Source organism: Schistocerca gregaria, chromosome 9 (assembly GCF_023897955.1).
Source record: "Schistocerca gregaria isolate iqSchGreg1 chromosome 9, iqSchGreg1.2, whole genome shotgun sequence".
NCBI classification, from domain to species: Eukaryota; Metazoa; Arthropoda; class Insecta; order Orthoptera; family Acrididae; genus Schistocerca; species Schistocerca gregaria.
In genome coordinates this window covers 120,895,262-120,913,392 of record NC_064928.1, presented here as the reverse complement: position 1 = coordinate 120,913,392, position 18,131 = coordinate 120,895,262, and the positions used below count along the sequence as shown (strand labels likewise).

The 18,131-nt window shown below is 38.7% G+C and overlaps 1 protein-coding gene across 4 annotated transcripts in view; it reads right to left on the bottom strand.

The window, feature by feature from the left end:
• Positions 1-18,131, bottom strand: part of LOC126292197 (CLK4-associating serine/arginine rich protein) — a 133,811-nt gene that overhangs the window by 51,423 nt on the left and 64,257 nt on the right. For all 4 annotated transcript variants that reach the window (XM_049986049.1, XM_049986050.1, XM_049986051.1 and 1 more), the window contains exons 9-11: positions 11,617-11,733; positions 5,044-5,112; positions 140-400 (exon numbers count right to left, since the gene is read on the bottom strand). In XM_049986049.1, coding sequence (XP_049842006.1) covers positions 140-400; positions 5,044-5,112; positions 11,617-11,733 — 447 coding nt within the window. The remainder of the gene's footprint in view (positions 1-139; positions 401-5,043; positions 5,113-11,616; positions 11,734-18,131) is intronic.

The following is an 18,131-nucleotide window of genomic DNA, read 5'->3' as shown; positions in this document are numbered from 1 at the left end:
GTCACAAACTGACAGCTGTGCGAAACTGCTTACAGTGGACAATCCCAAATTCTTATAGTGCCCAATGGACAAGCAGCCTTAAGCATAAGGGAAGCCCTGAAAAGAACACATTGTAAGAGTCTATTACACATCAACTTACCTACGAATAGGTGGAGGAGGTGGTTTGGCGACAGTGGGGGAAGTCGACCTGCGAGGCGTCTGTGAACCACCAGCTGTGGCCGGCACTGCGGTACTGTTAGCTACTGGTGGCTGGTTGTTGTTGACAGGATGGCCTTGCGGTAACTGTTGTTGCTGACCGTTGTTTTTAGAGCCATCAGTCGCACTGAAGCCGCCAACCTGGTGGCGCCCCGACGGTGGGGGAGATCGATCACTGCTCGAGCTGCGGTGAGTTCGCCTCGATCTGAAAAGGGAGACCGAGGTGAACAACAATGAAGACAATGTTTAATGATACCATCTTTGATAGGTTATGCTCAATTGCAATTAACATATATTTTACAGTGATATATCTGTTAGCAAATTGTGATTACTGCTTAAGAATAGGTCATAATTCTAAGAAGTTATAATTTTGTTAGAGAGAATGTAAGAAATGTTATTACATTCTCAAGATATTAATGTAAAATCATTTTGTCAGAATATAAAGCTGTTGTTCTAATAAAGGATTGCGGTTCTGCTAAACATGTACCCATGTGGTCAACATAACTTTCAATTATTGACTTTCAATTTCACAACCACCTCAATGATAAACTCAAAAGAGCACAATAAATAATTAACGAGTAAAGCAGAAGCACTGAGTCATCGACAGAGACATGCAAAAAAGAAAGAAAACTTGCTAGCTTTAGGAATCAATCATTTCTCTAGTTATAGTACACACACACACACACACACACACACACACACACACACAGTGCATGTTGGACGCACAATGCTCCTTTACATCCTATCAGAACTTTTCCTACTACAATTACACAATTCAATAATGATTTTTTAAAAACCTTTCAGTATAATATTTTGGAAATGCCCACTGAAAAAGCTTTTTATATAAAAAAACAAAATGAGGAAGACGTTTGTTTCTTGGTGGCCCATTGATTACATGCCAGACTATGGATACAGAGGTCTGGTGTTTGAACCCCGTTCATTCTAGCATCTGTCACTTAACAATTCTTTCACGGCTGGCTATGTTCATAAATATAAAATGCCGAGCTGCAACACAGTTCAGTGTTCATATTAAACAGTTGGTCCTCCTACAACTGCTCATGTAAATCATTTCATACGTCAAAAGAAAGCAAGGGCGCTCCAGCTCCAATACGAATGAGTTTAATAAGTCACTGTGGTGTTCAAACCAGTCTTTAGACCGATGACAGCTTTTCCTTAGGTGAACATACAATTTACCTAAATGTTGCACAAAAAGAGGTAGTGAGGCAAACCATGTTTATTACTTGATCAGGAAGGTAAGTATTTCTTGGCTGGTGGTAGGAAGGGGGTATGGTTACAGTGCAGTAATGCATTAATGAAAGGAAGAGAGAGAAACTTCAGTCTCCTCAAAAGATCATATGCAGTACCAACCACAATGCATTTCCTCTGCAGCACATAGTGCAGCGAATCAAGAATTTCCACGTTACTTCTGGAACCACTCGACCTTCTGCCACCTCAAACACGCGATGTTTTAAAGATAAGTGTGAGAGAGAGCCTATTTACTGCGCAACACATGTCTGTGTATGCAGGATGGACGTTGATCATGGGAGGACAGGATTTGCGTCAAACTAGTGACGCTGACAAGAGTTAGATGCCCGTGCCATAGAACCTGTAAGGAGGGTGCAAGGAGAAAATACATAATATTCCATGGTCGTTGCATAATTGTAATTGTCATAGACAGTTGAAACATGGTGTGTCTAGAGACACTGACTTAATCTTCATGTTACACTTGCTAGAAGCAAGACCTGTTTTTGAATTTCTGGTGGTTATTAAACCCACCACTTGTATACTTATACAACAGGGTTATTTCGAAAGAGAGAGAGAGAGAGAGAGAGAGAGAGAGAGAGAGAGAGCATTTTTTAGTTCCTCTAACCAGCATTATTTCTTCAGAGAAGGGATCGGCTAAACGTTTCAACTAAGTCAACTGTAGTAAGAGAAGTGTGAAGTTCGCAATCTAGTTTTGCACCGCTTCTCTTGTCGCCGAAACCGTTAGAATAGATCTGTAATATATCAGTCCTATGTGACCAATAGAAGGATAGTTTTAAGTCACCACTGAAAAGTGAGGAAGAAAAAGCAACAAATTTTGAGTAGCAAAATTAAAATAATTTGATGTTAATTGCCCGAGGTTTCCTTAAACTTGCTCTGTCACAACTGCATTTTTTCAGTAATAACTTAGCAAGACAATGACTACATTTTTTTAGGAACTAGTTGAGAAAGAAGACTGTGGTGACTGAGCTGCGGCGAGCTGGCACCAGTGTTATTTTGTTCATGTATCATCAAGATCGGTTGTGGTTGAGCTAAGCTATCTTTGCTTTTCAAGTGTCTTATCTTCCAGGTTGGTGGGCGAAACATTAGGATTGTTAGCCTTCGATGGGTAACCCTTGAGATCTCATGAGATTAGCTGGGAGACGAGTGTCAACAGCTGCCGAACGAGCGTGATGGCCGTTATGTGTGGTGGTGTGAAATTGGTTGGGTGTTTTGGCGATATGAGCAGCTTGGAAATACAAATTGTGCGACTTCCCTGGGAACAAAATTTTAAGTGAAGTGGAGAAGCTGTGGATCCCGCTCCCTTCGTATTGTATATTTGATATGAAGTAAGTGGTCGTAATTGTGTTTTGTTGACCGACACACTCAGAGGCACTTCAATTTTATTACTATGGTGAGACTTTCATAGTCTAACTTTAAGATGGTGTGGAAGAGTTCAGTTGGCCTAGTTAAATGGTGGCCGTTATTTGAAAGTTTTCTCAGAAGTTTTACTAGTGCTCTGTGTTCCTTGTAATCAAATGATTTTATGTAGGCATTTTAAAAGCCTGCGCTCTATTAATACAGTTGTCAATGTGTAAAATGCTTAAGGTCAAAGTTACAAATTTGTCAGTAGTGTAACGTGTGCCTTTACACACTTACCCATATATCTAGTCAAAGGTTCTGCAGAGTGTTCCTATGTTTCATAGTTAATTGAAAGTCTTTGTGATTCGCGCAAAAACCTTTGATCGTGTCAGCGCTTTGGCAGGTAGTGATATGTCATCCAAGGTGTAGTGTTTAAGAACCTGGCCACTACCGGGAGTTGTTCACATGCCACCTTCCAAAGTTACATATTTATCTACTTTCCACCAAGCAAGTTAAGCTGGTAGATATATAAATATATATTGTATGTAATCCGTTCTTATACAAATCTTTTTCCTTACATATTAGCCACTGGCTACTGGCTAAACTTCAAATTGTACAGCATCTGCCGAGTTCCTTGCGCAGCTCTTTCTAGTAGTCTTGTATTAATGTGTCTGAGTACGTGAACATTCATTTTTAAAGATCAGTGTTTCCGCTGTAGTTTTTTTTTTATGTAAGTGATTGTATCATGTTATATAACTGGATCTGCACTTTAAGTGTCATTAAGTCACCCTTATTGGGCAACTGTTTTCATTATATGTATTTTGAGGGAAATCCCATATGGGAGTTTGAATTTTTGAAGTTTATCAGTAATTCTGTTTTCTTAATATGGGGAAATAAAGTGAGGGGTATTAGTGCCTGACAACATTAAGTTTGTAATTGACCATAATCCGCCATATATTCTGCAAACATGGCGTAAAGACGATTTTCAAATCGACAAGGAAGATCAAAGAGTGTCTTAGATCGACAAAGGAGAAAAGGGAGCCACTTGCAATGTCGGGAATATACAGTAGACCATGCACAGGCCGAAAAGTTTATGTCGGAATGAATGGACGATCAATCAACACCAGGGTCAAAGAACATAAGCAACATTGCAGGTTGGAGCAGGTGGAGAAATCGGCTGTGGCAGAACACGCACTGAGTGAGACCGACCACGTAATAAAATTCGCCCACACGGAAGTTCTGGCTGTAGAGGGGCACTATCACACGCGCTTGTTCAGAGAAGCTGTAGAAATACAAAAACACGTTAACAGTTTCAACAAGAAAGAGGAAAGCCTTAAAGTAAACAGATCCTGGCTTCCCGTACTGCAGCGAACGACCATCGCAGGTAGCAAGAGGAGAACCACACCGGAAATGACCGAGGAGAAGCCCTCGGACGTCGGCGCGCCAGGTACATATTGTCTGCAGCCGCGAGCTCGGCTCCAGTTCACCACCGGCAACGGAGGGTGAAGCTTTGACAATGCCAGCCACTCGTGCTGGTGAAACGTCAGTAAAATCATTAGATGAACATTGGCCAAAGAAACCGATACAGAAGCCAATAGGCAGTTTGTCATGAAATCCAAGTTTTCTCACCTCCCACCTAACTTTCATATTACTTACAGTGGATCCTGATGCAGTTTGGAATTCCTGTGTGATGGTCTGGATAAACGTCTGCCTATTACACATTACAACCCTCTTCAACTGTCTGCAGTCTCTGTCAGTCAACAGACGAGGTCGGCCTGTATGCTTTTGTGCTGCACGTGTTCCTTCACGTTTCCATTTCACTATCACATCAGACATAGTGGATCTATGGGTGTTAAGGAGCATGGAAATGTCATGTAGCATACAGACATGTGACACAAGTGACACCCAATCACCTGACCACATTCAAAGTCCGTGAATTCCACAGAGCACCCCATTCTGCTCTCTCACGATGTCTTAATGACTACTGAGGTCGCTGATATGGAGTACCTGGCAGCAGATAGTAGCACAATGTAACTAATATGAAAACTGTTTATTTTTGAGAGTTTCCATCTACTTTTGATCACATAGTGTATATGTGAGGGTATTCATACGATTTTCTCCGTAAGAGCTCCTGATCTCGAATATTACTACTTTTGTAATGGCTGTCTTCCCTACTGTAGTATTCATTATGAATGACATTAAAGGAAACAAAAAAGATAATAGAAAGCTACTCTAAGAACAAACCTGGAACGTCGGTCACTGCCGTAGGGTGAACGTCCCCTCCTGCCGCGATCTCGTTCCCGAGAATGAGATCTATAAAATAAATGAACCACAAAAATGTACATATGCCACTCTTTCGTAAACTGTATTTAAAGCCTTAAAATGTTAACATTTCCACCACTTGAGAGATGTAAACAATAAATGAGACTACATATGAAATCAGAATATCAAGTATACTGGGTATTTATGATATAACAATGAATGCAGTGTATCTTCAAGTTTTATTCCCACCTGATACATTTCATTTCTGAAATTACCACTAGATGGCACGCACACATGAGTTATTTCAACAGTCATCATGGTGACACCTAACAGCGCAGAGCATGCACAGTGTTGTTTATGGTTTCACGAATCCAAATCTGCTACTACAGTTCAGAGACAATTCAGGACAAAATATTGCACCTACCAACTAAAGACAAACTGTTATTAATCGGTGCAACTGTTTCATCAAAACTGGCTATGTATCTCTTAGGATATGGCAGTATATTGATTACAGACGAGACATTTGATGTGCTATAAAAAAAGTAGCCACACTGAAAATTTGTAAATAAAACTTTGAAGATATATTGCATTCACTGCTGCCTCAAACATTTCTGTAAGTTTTTCTATCATTTTCACAGTTAAAGGTTATTTTTGTATGACTAATTTATAAAAACCCTGTACATTAGAACAGGACTCAGATCTTCATAGCATTCACAAATATCTTCAAAAACAGCTTTTTTTAAAAGTAAAAGAGAAGGAATTTAACATAATGGGAATGAAGTAAAAAAATTTAGCTTTCATGTTCACAGTTTTTGAAGTTTTCATTTACTCTTAAGCACTAGTGCAAAGTTACAACAGTAAATTTATTTGCTGTTGCAACAGTAGGTGATCTGTTCAAATTTATAGCAACAGATTAAAATTGCTTTTCTACATCCTTTTGTTTTTAATTTACACACAAACTCAGACAAAATATTAGTCACTCCTTTAAAACAGTACAACTGACTGTCACACAGTAACACTGTAGGTGGTTCTACCAAGTGGTCATTTGACCCTCGACTCCTGATCCAGTATATAACATTACATCTAATTTCCCTTAAAGAGGAGTAGATCTATATATTATCTGCATTTATCATAAATTAACTCTGTTTTTGAGTTTGCTAATAACTACAATTAATATCAAAACGTTTTAGGACACTAGTAATTTTTACCATATATTTTTGTGATGCATTAATAGAAATCTCGTTCTGTGTACTTGCTTCAGTTCTTATACAGAATTAGCAACTTATAGCTCATCAGCTTAAAAGATTATCAGCAAGCTTAATTAGGAGTTATTTGTTCAATGCCTTGTAATACAATGCACCAGCCAAAATTCAGCTGCACTGTGACTGCTGTTCTCTAACGCATGATGAGTTGGTTGACATTTGTAAGTAGATGGAAATCGCCCTGACTACTGTCAAATGACTGGTAGTTGAACTGGTGTGTTGGAAGAGCTCCCACATGTTGTCCACCTTTGATAACTGTACCAGAGGTACCTCAAGTATTATCCTCTCCTGTGGATCATGCCTCCTCTGCAGGAAATACAGGATCTGTCATTACCCATTCATTACACTGTGAGCGGCGAGTCAATGGTAGAGCTAGGTGTCCTGCACAAGGTGAAAGTGGACCAGAAAGGACTCATGTTATTGTACTGATCCCCCTAAGCAACAAGTTTGAGGTACTGTCTTTTGCTGAAACTGTGCAATTGGGAGTCAGGTCACCTGTTATGGAGAAAACCATTTTGTCCAGTCTCCGGAGAAGGCAATCGCAAAAGGGTAGGGGTCTATTAATCATTGGCAGTTCAAACGTACAGTAAATGATGGTACCTCTTAGAGAAATGGCAGCAAGAGACAGGAAAGATACAAGGTGCACCAGGTGTGTGCCTGGGGCCCTCATTTAACATGAAGAAGAGGCTACTCCAGCAGCCACTGATTCAGCATCAGAGGTGGGCATAAAATGATAATTGGGCCCTTCTATCACCCACCAGACTAATGTAACCAAAAGCTTTAGGGAAAACCACATTTTACTTGTACATAAGTTCCTAAATTATACAGTAATCATTGGTGGAGACTTTAATAATCCAACAATCAATTGGGAAAATTACAGTTTTGTTAGTAGCAGGCGTGATAAGACGTCCTGTGAAACTCTACTAAAAGCCTTCTCTGAAAACTCCACGAAAAGGTAGGTAGGAAATCCACTCATGATGGAAATATATTGGATCTACTGGCAACAATTAGATCTGACATCTTTTAGCATGTACACATCAAAACTGGAACCAGTGACCATGACACTGTCGTGGCAACAATGATTATCGAAGTACAAAAGACAACTAAAACAAACAAAGATATATATGTTCACTAAACTAGATGAAAAATCAAGAGTGTCATATCTCAATGAGGAACTTGAAACTACCAACACAGGTCAGGAGCATGTAGAGGAACTCTGGCTCAAGTTTAAAAGAATAGTTTACCACACACTGAATAGTTATGTGCCCAATAGAACAGTTCATGGCAGTCAGTCACCGTAAACAAACCTTTCAAGAAACAGAGATTACTGCATAACAGGTGTTAAAAAAAAGTGTTGGACTACATATAGAGAGATGCTGAATGAAACGCGTGTGGCCGTCAAGAGAGCAATGATTGAAGCCTTCAATAACTACCATAGCAGAATATTGTCAAGTGATCATTAACAGAACACAATGGAATTCTGATCATACGTAAACGCTGTTAGTGGCACCAAAGTTAGTGTCTGGTCCCTAGCGAATGGCATAGAAACTGAAATTGTGGATAGCAAAGCATAAGCTGAAATGCTCAACTCCAATTTCAAAAGTTCCTCTACAAAGGTAACGCCAGGTGAATTGTCCCAATTTAATCCTCATACCACTGAAAAGATGAATAAAATAAGTATTAGTGTCAGTGGAATTGAGAAACAGCCAAAATCGTTAAAACTAAACAAATCTCCAGGGCCTGATGGAATCTGTATCAGATTCTGCACTGAATTTATGGCTGAGTTGGCCTCTCTTATAACTATACTCTACTATAGATCCCTCGAACAAAAACCGTGCCCAGTTCTTTGAAAAAGGTACAGTGCACACCTGCCTACAAGAAGCGCAGCAGAAGTAATCCACAAAACCACTGTCCAATACCGTTGACACTGACTTGTCGTAGAATATTAGAACATATTTGAGTTCAAAGGTAATGATGTATCTTGAACAGAATGACTTCCTCAATGTCAACCAGCATGGATTTCTATAACATCTATCACATGAAACACAACTCTCACTTTTCTCTCATGAAACCTTTGGATCAATACAAACACGTAGATGCAGTGTTTCTCGGTTCCCGAAAAGCATTTGACTACAACATACAATCATGTGGGGTATAAAGTGAAATTTGTGACTGGACTGAGGACTTGTTGGTAGGGAGGACAAAGCAGGATAATAAAAGCTTGTTCCCAAGAAATAAGTGGGATTCTTAGCCACATATGTAACAGCTCTCTGAAGCAGGGTATTTTCCCAGATAGACTAAAGCATGCCATTGTTAAACCACTGCATAAAAAAGGGGATATGTCTGATGTCAACAACTACTGCCCAATCTCTCTTCTGACTGCCTTATCTAAAATTCTTGAAAAAGTAATGTATTGTAGAGTAGCTTCACACCTTTGCAAAAATAAAGTTTTAACAAAATGTCAGTTTGGTTTCCAGAAGGGTTTTTCAGCGGAAAATGCTATATATACTTTCACTAATGAAATATTAAATGCTCTGAGTAACCGGAAGTCACCCGTTGGGATTTTTTGTGATCTATCAAAGGCTTTTGATTGTGTAAATCATGGAATACTTCTAGATAAGCTCAACTACTGTGGTATGAATGGGACAGTGCTCAAAGTTTAAATCCTACCTAACTGGAAGAGTGCAGAAAGTTGAAATAAGCAGTTCATATAATATGCAGTTCACATAATATGCAAAAAACTGGTAATTTCTCAAACTGGGGAAAAATCAAGAATGGGGGGCCGCAAGGTTCGGTCTTGGGTCCTCTGCTGTTCTTCATATATATTAATGACTTGCCATTCTATATTCACGAAGATGCGAAGCTCATACTTTTGCTCATGATACAAGTATAGCTATCACACCAAACAGACAAGAATTAACTGGTGAAATTGTAAACGATGTTTTCCAGAAAATCATTAAGTGGTTCTCTGCACACGGGCTATCATTAAACTTTGACAAAACACAGTATATACAGTACCACACAGTAAATGGAATGACACCATTAATAAATATAGACTTCGATCATAAATTGGTAGCTAAGGTAGAATATTCAAAATTTCTAGGTGTATGCATTGATGAGGGGTTGAACTGGAAAACACACACTGAGGATCTGCTGAAACGTTTGAGTTCAGCTACTTATGCTATTAGGGTCATTGCAAATTTTTGGCGATATACATCTCAGTAAATTAGCTTACTTTGCCTATTTTCATTTTCTGCTTTCGTATGGCTTCATATTCTGGGGTAACTTATCATTGAGTAAAAGAGTATTCATTGCACAAAAGTGTATAATCAGAATAATTGCTGGAGCTCATCCAAGATCATCCTGCAGACACTTATTTAAAGAGTTAGAGATCTTCACTGTAGCCTCACAATATATATATTCACTTATGAAATTTGTTATTAACAATCCAAACAAATTCAAAAGTAATAGCAGTGTACATGGCTACAACACTAGGAGAAAGGATGATCTTCACTACTCAAGGTTAAATCTAACTTCGGCTCAGAAGGGGGTAAATTATGCTGCCACTAAAGTCTTTGGACACTTATCAAATAGCATCAAAAGTCTGACAGATAGCCATATAGCATTTAAAAGGAACTTAAAAGAATTTCTTAATGGCAACTCCTACTCATTAGATGAATTTTTGGGTATAGTAAATGGGTAATTTCCCCACCCAAAAAAGAATAAAAAATATTAAAAAAATTAAGTGTCATGTAATATTTTGTGTAATGTAATATCTTGTATAGACACGTTTTATTAACGTGACACGTTCCACATCATTATGAAGTGTCGTGTTTATGATCTATGGGACAAGTACTAATCTAATCTAATGTTATTTTGGACAGAGAGTTACTGTGAGATGTAGGAGCAACTTTGGGTGTTCCCCACAAAAGTGTGCCCTTGCTGTTCATGTTGTACATTAATGATGTTGCAGATAATATTAATAGCAAAATCATGCTTTTTGCAGATGATGCAGTTATCTGTAAATCAGTACTATCTGAAAGAAGCTGTATAAATATTCAGTCAGATATTGATAAGATTTCAATGTGGTGCAGAGATTGGCAACTTGTTCTAAATGTAACAGCACCCTTACTCATAGCGTATCACGTCAACATTCCACATTTTATGAACACTCAACCAGTCTGCTAGGTCACATATTTTCATACCACAGATTGTCTGGGACAATTTGGGAAAGCATCTTGAATGCAGCAACCAAAATTCCCATGATTTGATAGTTCTGCGTGATCTAATTGTCATTTAGTGTCTTCAGCAAATTACAACATGCATCGTGAAACTTGACAACTCTTGTCACCTAACTGAGCCCACTATTAAGTTATACAACATTAACCCTTTGGCTGTCATGGATGTCCACACACATTCTGCTATGCCATTCCGCACCTACTGCGGATGTGAACATGCACGTTGATTGGGTTTCCTACAGTGGTTTGAACATCTTTATGAGTGCTGAGCACCTCACCTCTCACTGCTGCAAACAAGTTACTGCTGCAAACGAGTTACTACCATCTCTCGGTGAATAAAAAGTTTAATAAAAATATTTATCGTACTTCATATGTGCCTCATTGCACGCCATCATTTGTAAAAAACCTCGTTTTGATATCTTTAATTGTTTATGAGATACGATGAGTGTTAAGACCACATGATTCGCAATGCCCAAGGACGCAAATAACTGCATCACATCTCACCGTCCATCGGATATAAAGCCCAATAACTCGGGAAAGAAATATCGTTCTGCTCACAGTTTTAAATAAAATTCCGATATCTTATCTCAATTTCATAATTGCAACGTATGAGCTGAAATCAACTATTCGGAAGGTTTGTGTGTACAATCCTCATTTTATGAACACTCGACCGGTCTGTTTTTACCTTAGCAACCTTTTCAAAATTTTGTGCAATGTTTTACTTAATTTGATGGTGCACAGGGAAGTATGATAACTAACAAAAAGAAATTAACTTCTTTATCCAATGATGATATCAGACTGTAAGTAGAGCAAAAATCAAATTTTTTCACCCAATAGATTTTGAAAAATTGGTTGATAAGTATTTCATATTGACCAGAACACCATCCCTCAGAACAGGTAAGCAGTATAGTCGTAACAATAGCTGCATTCAGCACAGAACGCAGAGAGCAAATCTGAAGCAGCACAAGGGTTAATGTAATATCCCTGGGTAGTGACAAAATTTCTGTTCAATGAGTTTACTTATGAGTACATCCAAATTGATCATAATCAAATACCTGTTCCTATAGCCAGATGGTGACATTCCAGATCGCCTGCGCTGGCTGCTTCGGCTGCTCGATGAAGGAGAACGGTCTCTTCGTCTCCGCCAGCCAGATGAACGTGGTGAACGAGATCTGTAGAAAAGGCACTGCTTAATCAAATTACTTTTTTGTATTAGCATTTTGAAAAAAATAATCACAAATTTATCACAAAGTTATTATAGCAAATGCCTACTTCAATGTATGATAAAAAAGAGAGAGAAATGAAACCTCAATGATGGCAAGATAAAAATAAATGTAAAAAGTTACGAAAGTTACATGTTCTGCAAAGAACTGAGTAATGAATATCAGCAATCCTAATAACAGCTCCCTATTTAAATATGAGCAGTTGAGGAATTGGTCTGCATATTCACACAGAAAGCACAATGAAGAATTACTTTAGAATTGCCATTTTAAAATCAGAGAAAAAAAGATGCAGTAATCCAATCTAAAAGTAAGTATCAACGGAAAACAAAAAGTAAAATTGAGGTAGGGTAGGGTAGGGTAGGGTAGGGTAGGGTAGGGTAGGATGAGAGGGATAGGGAGAGAGAGAGAGAGAGAGAGAGAGAGAGAGAGAGAGAGAGAGAGAGAGAGAGAGTGGGGTGTAGGGAGAGAGGGATAGGGAGACAGAGTGGGGGGAGAAGGAGAGGAAGGGAGGAGGGAGATTATATATATAGAAAGAACTTCCACATGGGAAAATATATATTAAAAACAAAGATTCCAAGACTTACCAAGCGGGAAAGCGCCGGTAGATAGGCACAATGAATAAAACACACACACAGAATTTCGAGCTTTCGCAACCGGTGGCTGCTTCGTCAGGAAAGAGGGAAGGAAAAGGAAAGATGAAAGGATGTGGGTTTTAAGGGAGTGGGTAAGGAGTCATTCCAATCCTGGGAGCGGAAAGACTTACCTTAGGGGGAAAAAAGGATAGGTATATACTCGCGCGCGCGCACACACACACACACACACGCGCACGCACACACACACACGCGCGCACGCACACACACACATATCCATCCATACATACACAGACACAAGCAGACATATTTAAAGGCAAAGAGTAAGGGTAGAGATGTAAGTCGAGGCGTAAGTGTGGAGGCAAAGATGTTGTTGAAATACAGGTGATGTATGAGTGGCGGCAACTTGAAATTAGCGGAGATTGAGGCCTGGCGGATATCGAGAAGAGAGGATATACTGAAGGGCGAGTTCCCATCTCCAGAGTTCGGATAGGTTGGTGTTGGTAGGAAGTATCCAGATAACTCGGACGGTGTAACACTGTGCCAAGATGTGCTGGCCGTGCACCAAGGCATGTTTAGCCACAGGGTGATCCTCATTACCAGCAAACACTGTCTGCCTGTGTCCATTCATGCGAATGAACAGTTTGTTGCTGGTCATTCCCACATAGAAAGCGTCACAGTGTAGGCAGGTCAGTTGGTAAATCATGTGGGTGCTTTCACACGTGGCTCTGCCTTTGATCGTGTACACCTTCCGGGTTACAGGACTGGAGTAGGTGGTGGTGGGAGGGTGCATAGGACAGGGTTTTACACCGGGGGCGGTTGCAAGAGTAGGAACCATAAATATTAAAAACAAAGATTCCAAGACTTACCAAGCGGGAAAGCGCTGCCTTCATCTTTCCTTCTCCTTCCCTCTTTCCTGACGAAGCAACCGCCGGTTGCGAAAGCCGAAATTTTGTTTTTGTGTGTGTGTTATTTTATTGTGCCTGTCTACCGGCGCTTTCCCGCTTGGAATCTTTGTTTTTAATATATTTTTCCCATGTGGAAGAGAGAGAATTTAGGAAAAAATATTTTCAAAGCACTTCACAAAAATATTCAAATGTAATGATTTGGTGACACATAATATTCTACTCATCAAAAAGCAACTTCAGACAAACAAAAATCACCAAGTAACTCAAATAAATGGTGCATATTAAGTTTGATAATAAGTACCAGTTATTTACAACGATATTCAACAGTTTCTAAATGTAACACAATTTCCTTTATTTATTGTGTCACTTGAGTAGATTCTAATTTATCACCTTGCAGTTCGCCACAAGTGGAAAGTTTTTTATTTGCTGACATTCAGAATGTGTGACACGCCTAAGGCATCAAAATTATATAAACAACCTGCAACAGTTCAGTTAAAATTTAACACGATACATTCTAAGTGCTTCAAAATGCGAATAAATCTTGACAGTACGGAAACAGTGGAGCAACTAAACTCCACTTTCTTTCTTTCAGTAAATAATTATTATCAAATATTTACTTGTCCAACACGAAATGAACATTTTTTAAAAAATTTCATTTGCTTACAATCTGGTAATAAATAATGTGTGTGACCAGAATGTTGTTTAAGTTTTCTATAAGTGATGTTGCCAGTAAAGAGAATACCTGTCTGTGCAAGTTCATTTTACCATGTGTTAAAAATGCTAGTTTCGTTGCGTGCTCTGAGCAACATCTGATGAACACTGATAGTATATTCTCATAGAGAGGCCGATCTTAGCTTAAAAGTTCATCAACAGTAATTGCAATGAACAATTCTACTCCATCAATCTTTACATGCCACAAACACATTGGCCAAGGCCCTCCGTAACTAAAATCCAAAGCAATCAGTAATTCTTGCACATTACACAATCATGTCATTTTCTGAAACAACAAATATTTCATTTAGATTTGACTGAAATTTAGTACATTTACAAGAACTCAAAATGAATAAAAAAAACTATTTGAAACATCTGATGCTCTGTATATTGATCTAATTACATTCCAGAGAATGCCTCAACTGTTCTTGCAAACTTTCCACACCATGTTCTCTTTTCATTACACTTTTTGCTTCCTCCTGCAATGCTACAAAAAAATAAACTCAAAGAGTTTTACAAAACTCTCAGTGCTCCCGAATCGAGCCTCTCGATTACATATAGAATTTTTCGAGCTTCACGTGAGGCAGGAAGATTTCTTTGGTTAAAGACGGAGACAAAGAATGACAAAAAGAAAGAAAGAACCAATATAAAGTTTCAGATTAGTAGTGGGGTTATTAAATGTGTGCTGCAACATGGGTTATTCGTGATAATGACCTATATTCCACCGAAGAAGCTCACACTGGTGAAAGATGGTCATGTCTCTTACAAACATTTTATGTAGTGCGAAAAATACACAGTGCACATCCTGATCTGTGCAGATGGTGCATATACAGTGACATAACACAGCAAAGCATCGTGACTGTAGCTACACTTGCTGGGCATAGATATTTATTCCTTGATTGTACCCCTTCAAGGTGACACAAACACCTCAGAGAAAACAAACGTACAACAACTTAAACATTCAAGACAAATGAAAACTGTAAATCTTAGATCTTAAGTTGAATTTGGTGTGGTCAGACATATTGGATGATACATCTGAAATTATGGGTCATCGATAATTTGATCTCTCTTCACAATTAATGTATACATTTGAAACAATACAGAATATCATTGTCAACGATGTGTTCGTCATTCGGTAGCTTGAAGTAGTACAGTGCCACTGACAGGAAATGAAGTCAAGAAGAATAAGTTTGCAACAAGTCGCAGAGTGCGCACGCGCCTGCGAGAAAGGGGAACACCACAAATGGCCGACTTAGGATTAATTACATATGACTGTTACAGCGATGTGAAGCAAATGGATTGATAGCAGAGGATAAGCCAAAGTCTTTCATTGACTGCATTCCCCAGTGGTGCTAATTTCACATACCCTGTGAGTGTACATCTAGCAGTGGTGTTTGGAAATCTTAAGTGGAAGCGCTAGTGACAATGAAAGTTTGAATCAATCTTGGTGGCATGCGAATACAGCCCAACGGTTACGGCAACTGTTTGTGATAAGCAGGAAGTACAAGTCCAAATCTCTGTGTGGCACAAAATTTCAACTGCCACTTGTAATATATCACACCTCTCCTGGCTGCAAGATATTTCTTTCCACTTAAGTTCCTTGGTTTTATGTAGAGTGTAAAGTTTTCCTCTCTATTTTTTTCGATAACTGTCACATTACTCATCAGGTGTTTACTTGAGCAATTTTGTATCTGCTGCTGTTTTATTTTTCAGCTGCCACAAAATAAATGAAAAGTGAGAGGCATACACGATTTTTGTTTTCCAGGACAACGTCAAAATGAACAGATGCAAAGGGAGGCATGGACACGTTGTTCTAACAGGTTAGTTCAATAACTGGAGGAGTCTGAAAAAACAGTGTGGAACACATTAATTAATAACCTTTTCAATAATTTTACATATATTTTATCAGGGCACTGGAAAACAGCATATCCAAAAAAGTGACAAAAAGATATCTTCCACCAGTCCCATTGAAGATAATACGAAACACTACATATTCACAGGCTTTAAATCAAAACACAACACATTAAACAGGAATATTAACACAAAAAGCTGGAAACATTTTCTTCTTGTCTTTTTAAATGATACATACCTTCCTCTTTCATGAAGAGAATAGGTTTCATTGGCACATAACTGCACTCCATTCAATTATAGTGTCCTAAAAAGATTGTTGTTGTTGTCTTCAGTCCTGGGACTGGTTTGATGCAGCTCTCCCTGCTACTCTATCCTGTACAAGCTTCTTCATCTCCCAGTACCTACTGCAACCTACATCCTTATGAATATGCTTAGTGTATTCATCTCTTGGTCTCCCTCTACGATTTTTACCCTCCACGCTGCCCTCCAATGCTAAATTTGTGATTCCTTAATGCCTCAGGACATGTCCTACCAACCGATCCCTTCTTCTAGTCAAGTTGTGCCACAACTTCTCTTCTCCCCAATTCTATTCAATACCCCCTCATTAGTTACGTGATCTATCCACCTTATCTTCAGCATTCTTCTGTAGCACCACATTTCGAAAGCTTCTATTCTCTTCTTGTTCAAACTAGTTATCGTCCATGTTTCACTTCCATACATGGCTACACTCCATACAAATACTTTCAGAAACGACTTCCTGACACTTAAATCTATACTAGATGTTAACAAATTTCTCTTCTTCAGAAACGCTTTCCTTGCCATTGCCAGTCTACATTTTATGTCCTCTCTACTTCGACCATCATCAGTTATTTTACTTCCTAAATAGCAAAACTCCTTTACTATTTTAAGTGTCTCATTTCCTAATCTAATTCCCTCAACATCACCCGATTTAATTTGACTACATTCCATTATCCTCGTTTTGCTTTTGTTGATGTTCATCTTATGTCCTCCTTTCAAGACACTGTCCATTCCGTTCAACTGCTCTTCCAAGTCCTTTGCCGTCTCTGACAGAATTACAATGTCATCGGCGAACCTCAGAGTTTTTATTTCTTCTCCATGGTTTTTGATACCTACTCCGAACTTTTGTTTTGTTTCCTTTACTGCTTGCTCAATATACAGATTGAATAACATAAGGGAGAGGCTACAACCCTGTCTCACTCCTTTCCCAACCACTGCTTACCTTTCATGCCCCTCGACTCTTATAACTGCCATCTGGTTTCTCTACAAATTGTAAATAGCCTTTCGCTCCCTGTATTTTACCCCTGCCACCTTCAGAATTTGAAAGAGAGTATTCCAGTCAACATTGTCAAAAGCTTTCTCCATGTCTACAAGTGCTAGATTAACACAAACAGGAAAGCCATTCATATGTTTTTATTCATTAAATTTTAAGGTTCTGCAACTCCATCAGTAAACACTGAACCCTTATAAGACACTTTGTTTTCTCATCTGTTTGACTGTTCAAAGCATAAGGGGTAGACGAATCAAGTTGAAATGTGTCCCCCCCCCCCCCCCCCAAGTGATGAAAAAAGTGAAGCTCCTAAGTCAATGCAATCAAAAGATATGGTCATTTATGTCATATTATGATACTCACAAACTCACATTAAAACCTTAAGAATATTTCCCCTTGACACAGACTCATGAAATTTGGCATGAAGAATGGTTTCACAGTACAAGAAAACAATCAGAAAATTTTTAATTTGTAATTATATCACATGAAAAAATATTTCTGTTTTCATTTGTCATCCAACTTCAAACTTGAAATTAAAGTACTCTCTAAGATGTCGAAATCCATGGGACCAATATCTTACCAATGACTCTGTCGATAACAGGCAAAAATCATAGAGGTCCTTGATTTCCAGAATGGATGAACTGTCTATATACATAATTAACCCCTTAACATAAAATCCCGAGTTACCTTGATTTTATTATTTTGACAGAAACTTAAAATCCAGTGTATATTCAGGTAACTTAAGAGGAGATCTTGGAAAAAATAAAACACTGTATATATTTGTTTCAGTAGTGATAGTTACATCTTCGGTTGTTAGAGAGCATCTGGTACTACATTTATAGCCTGCCTTTGATGTTTTGGTTGAGTTTGTTGCCACTTTTGATACTTGACAACGTAAAACATGCTTTCCGACACTCTCCCACACTGTTGTTTAGGCAGTGGATTACTATAGTGATCCTGAGTGTGGCACTGAATTTAGCAGCTCAGAAAGTGAAGGAT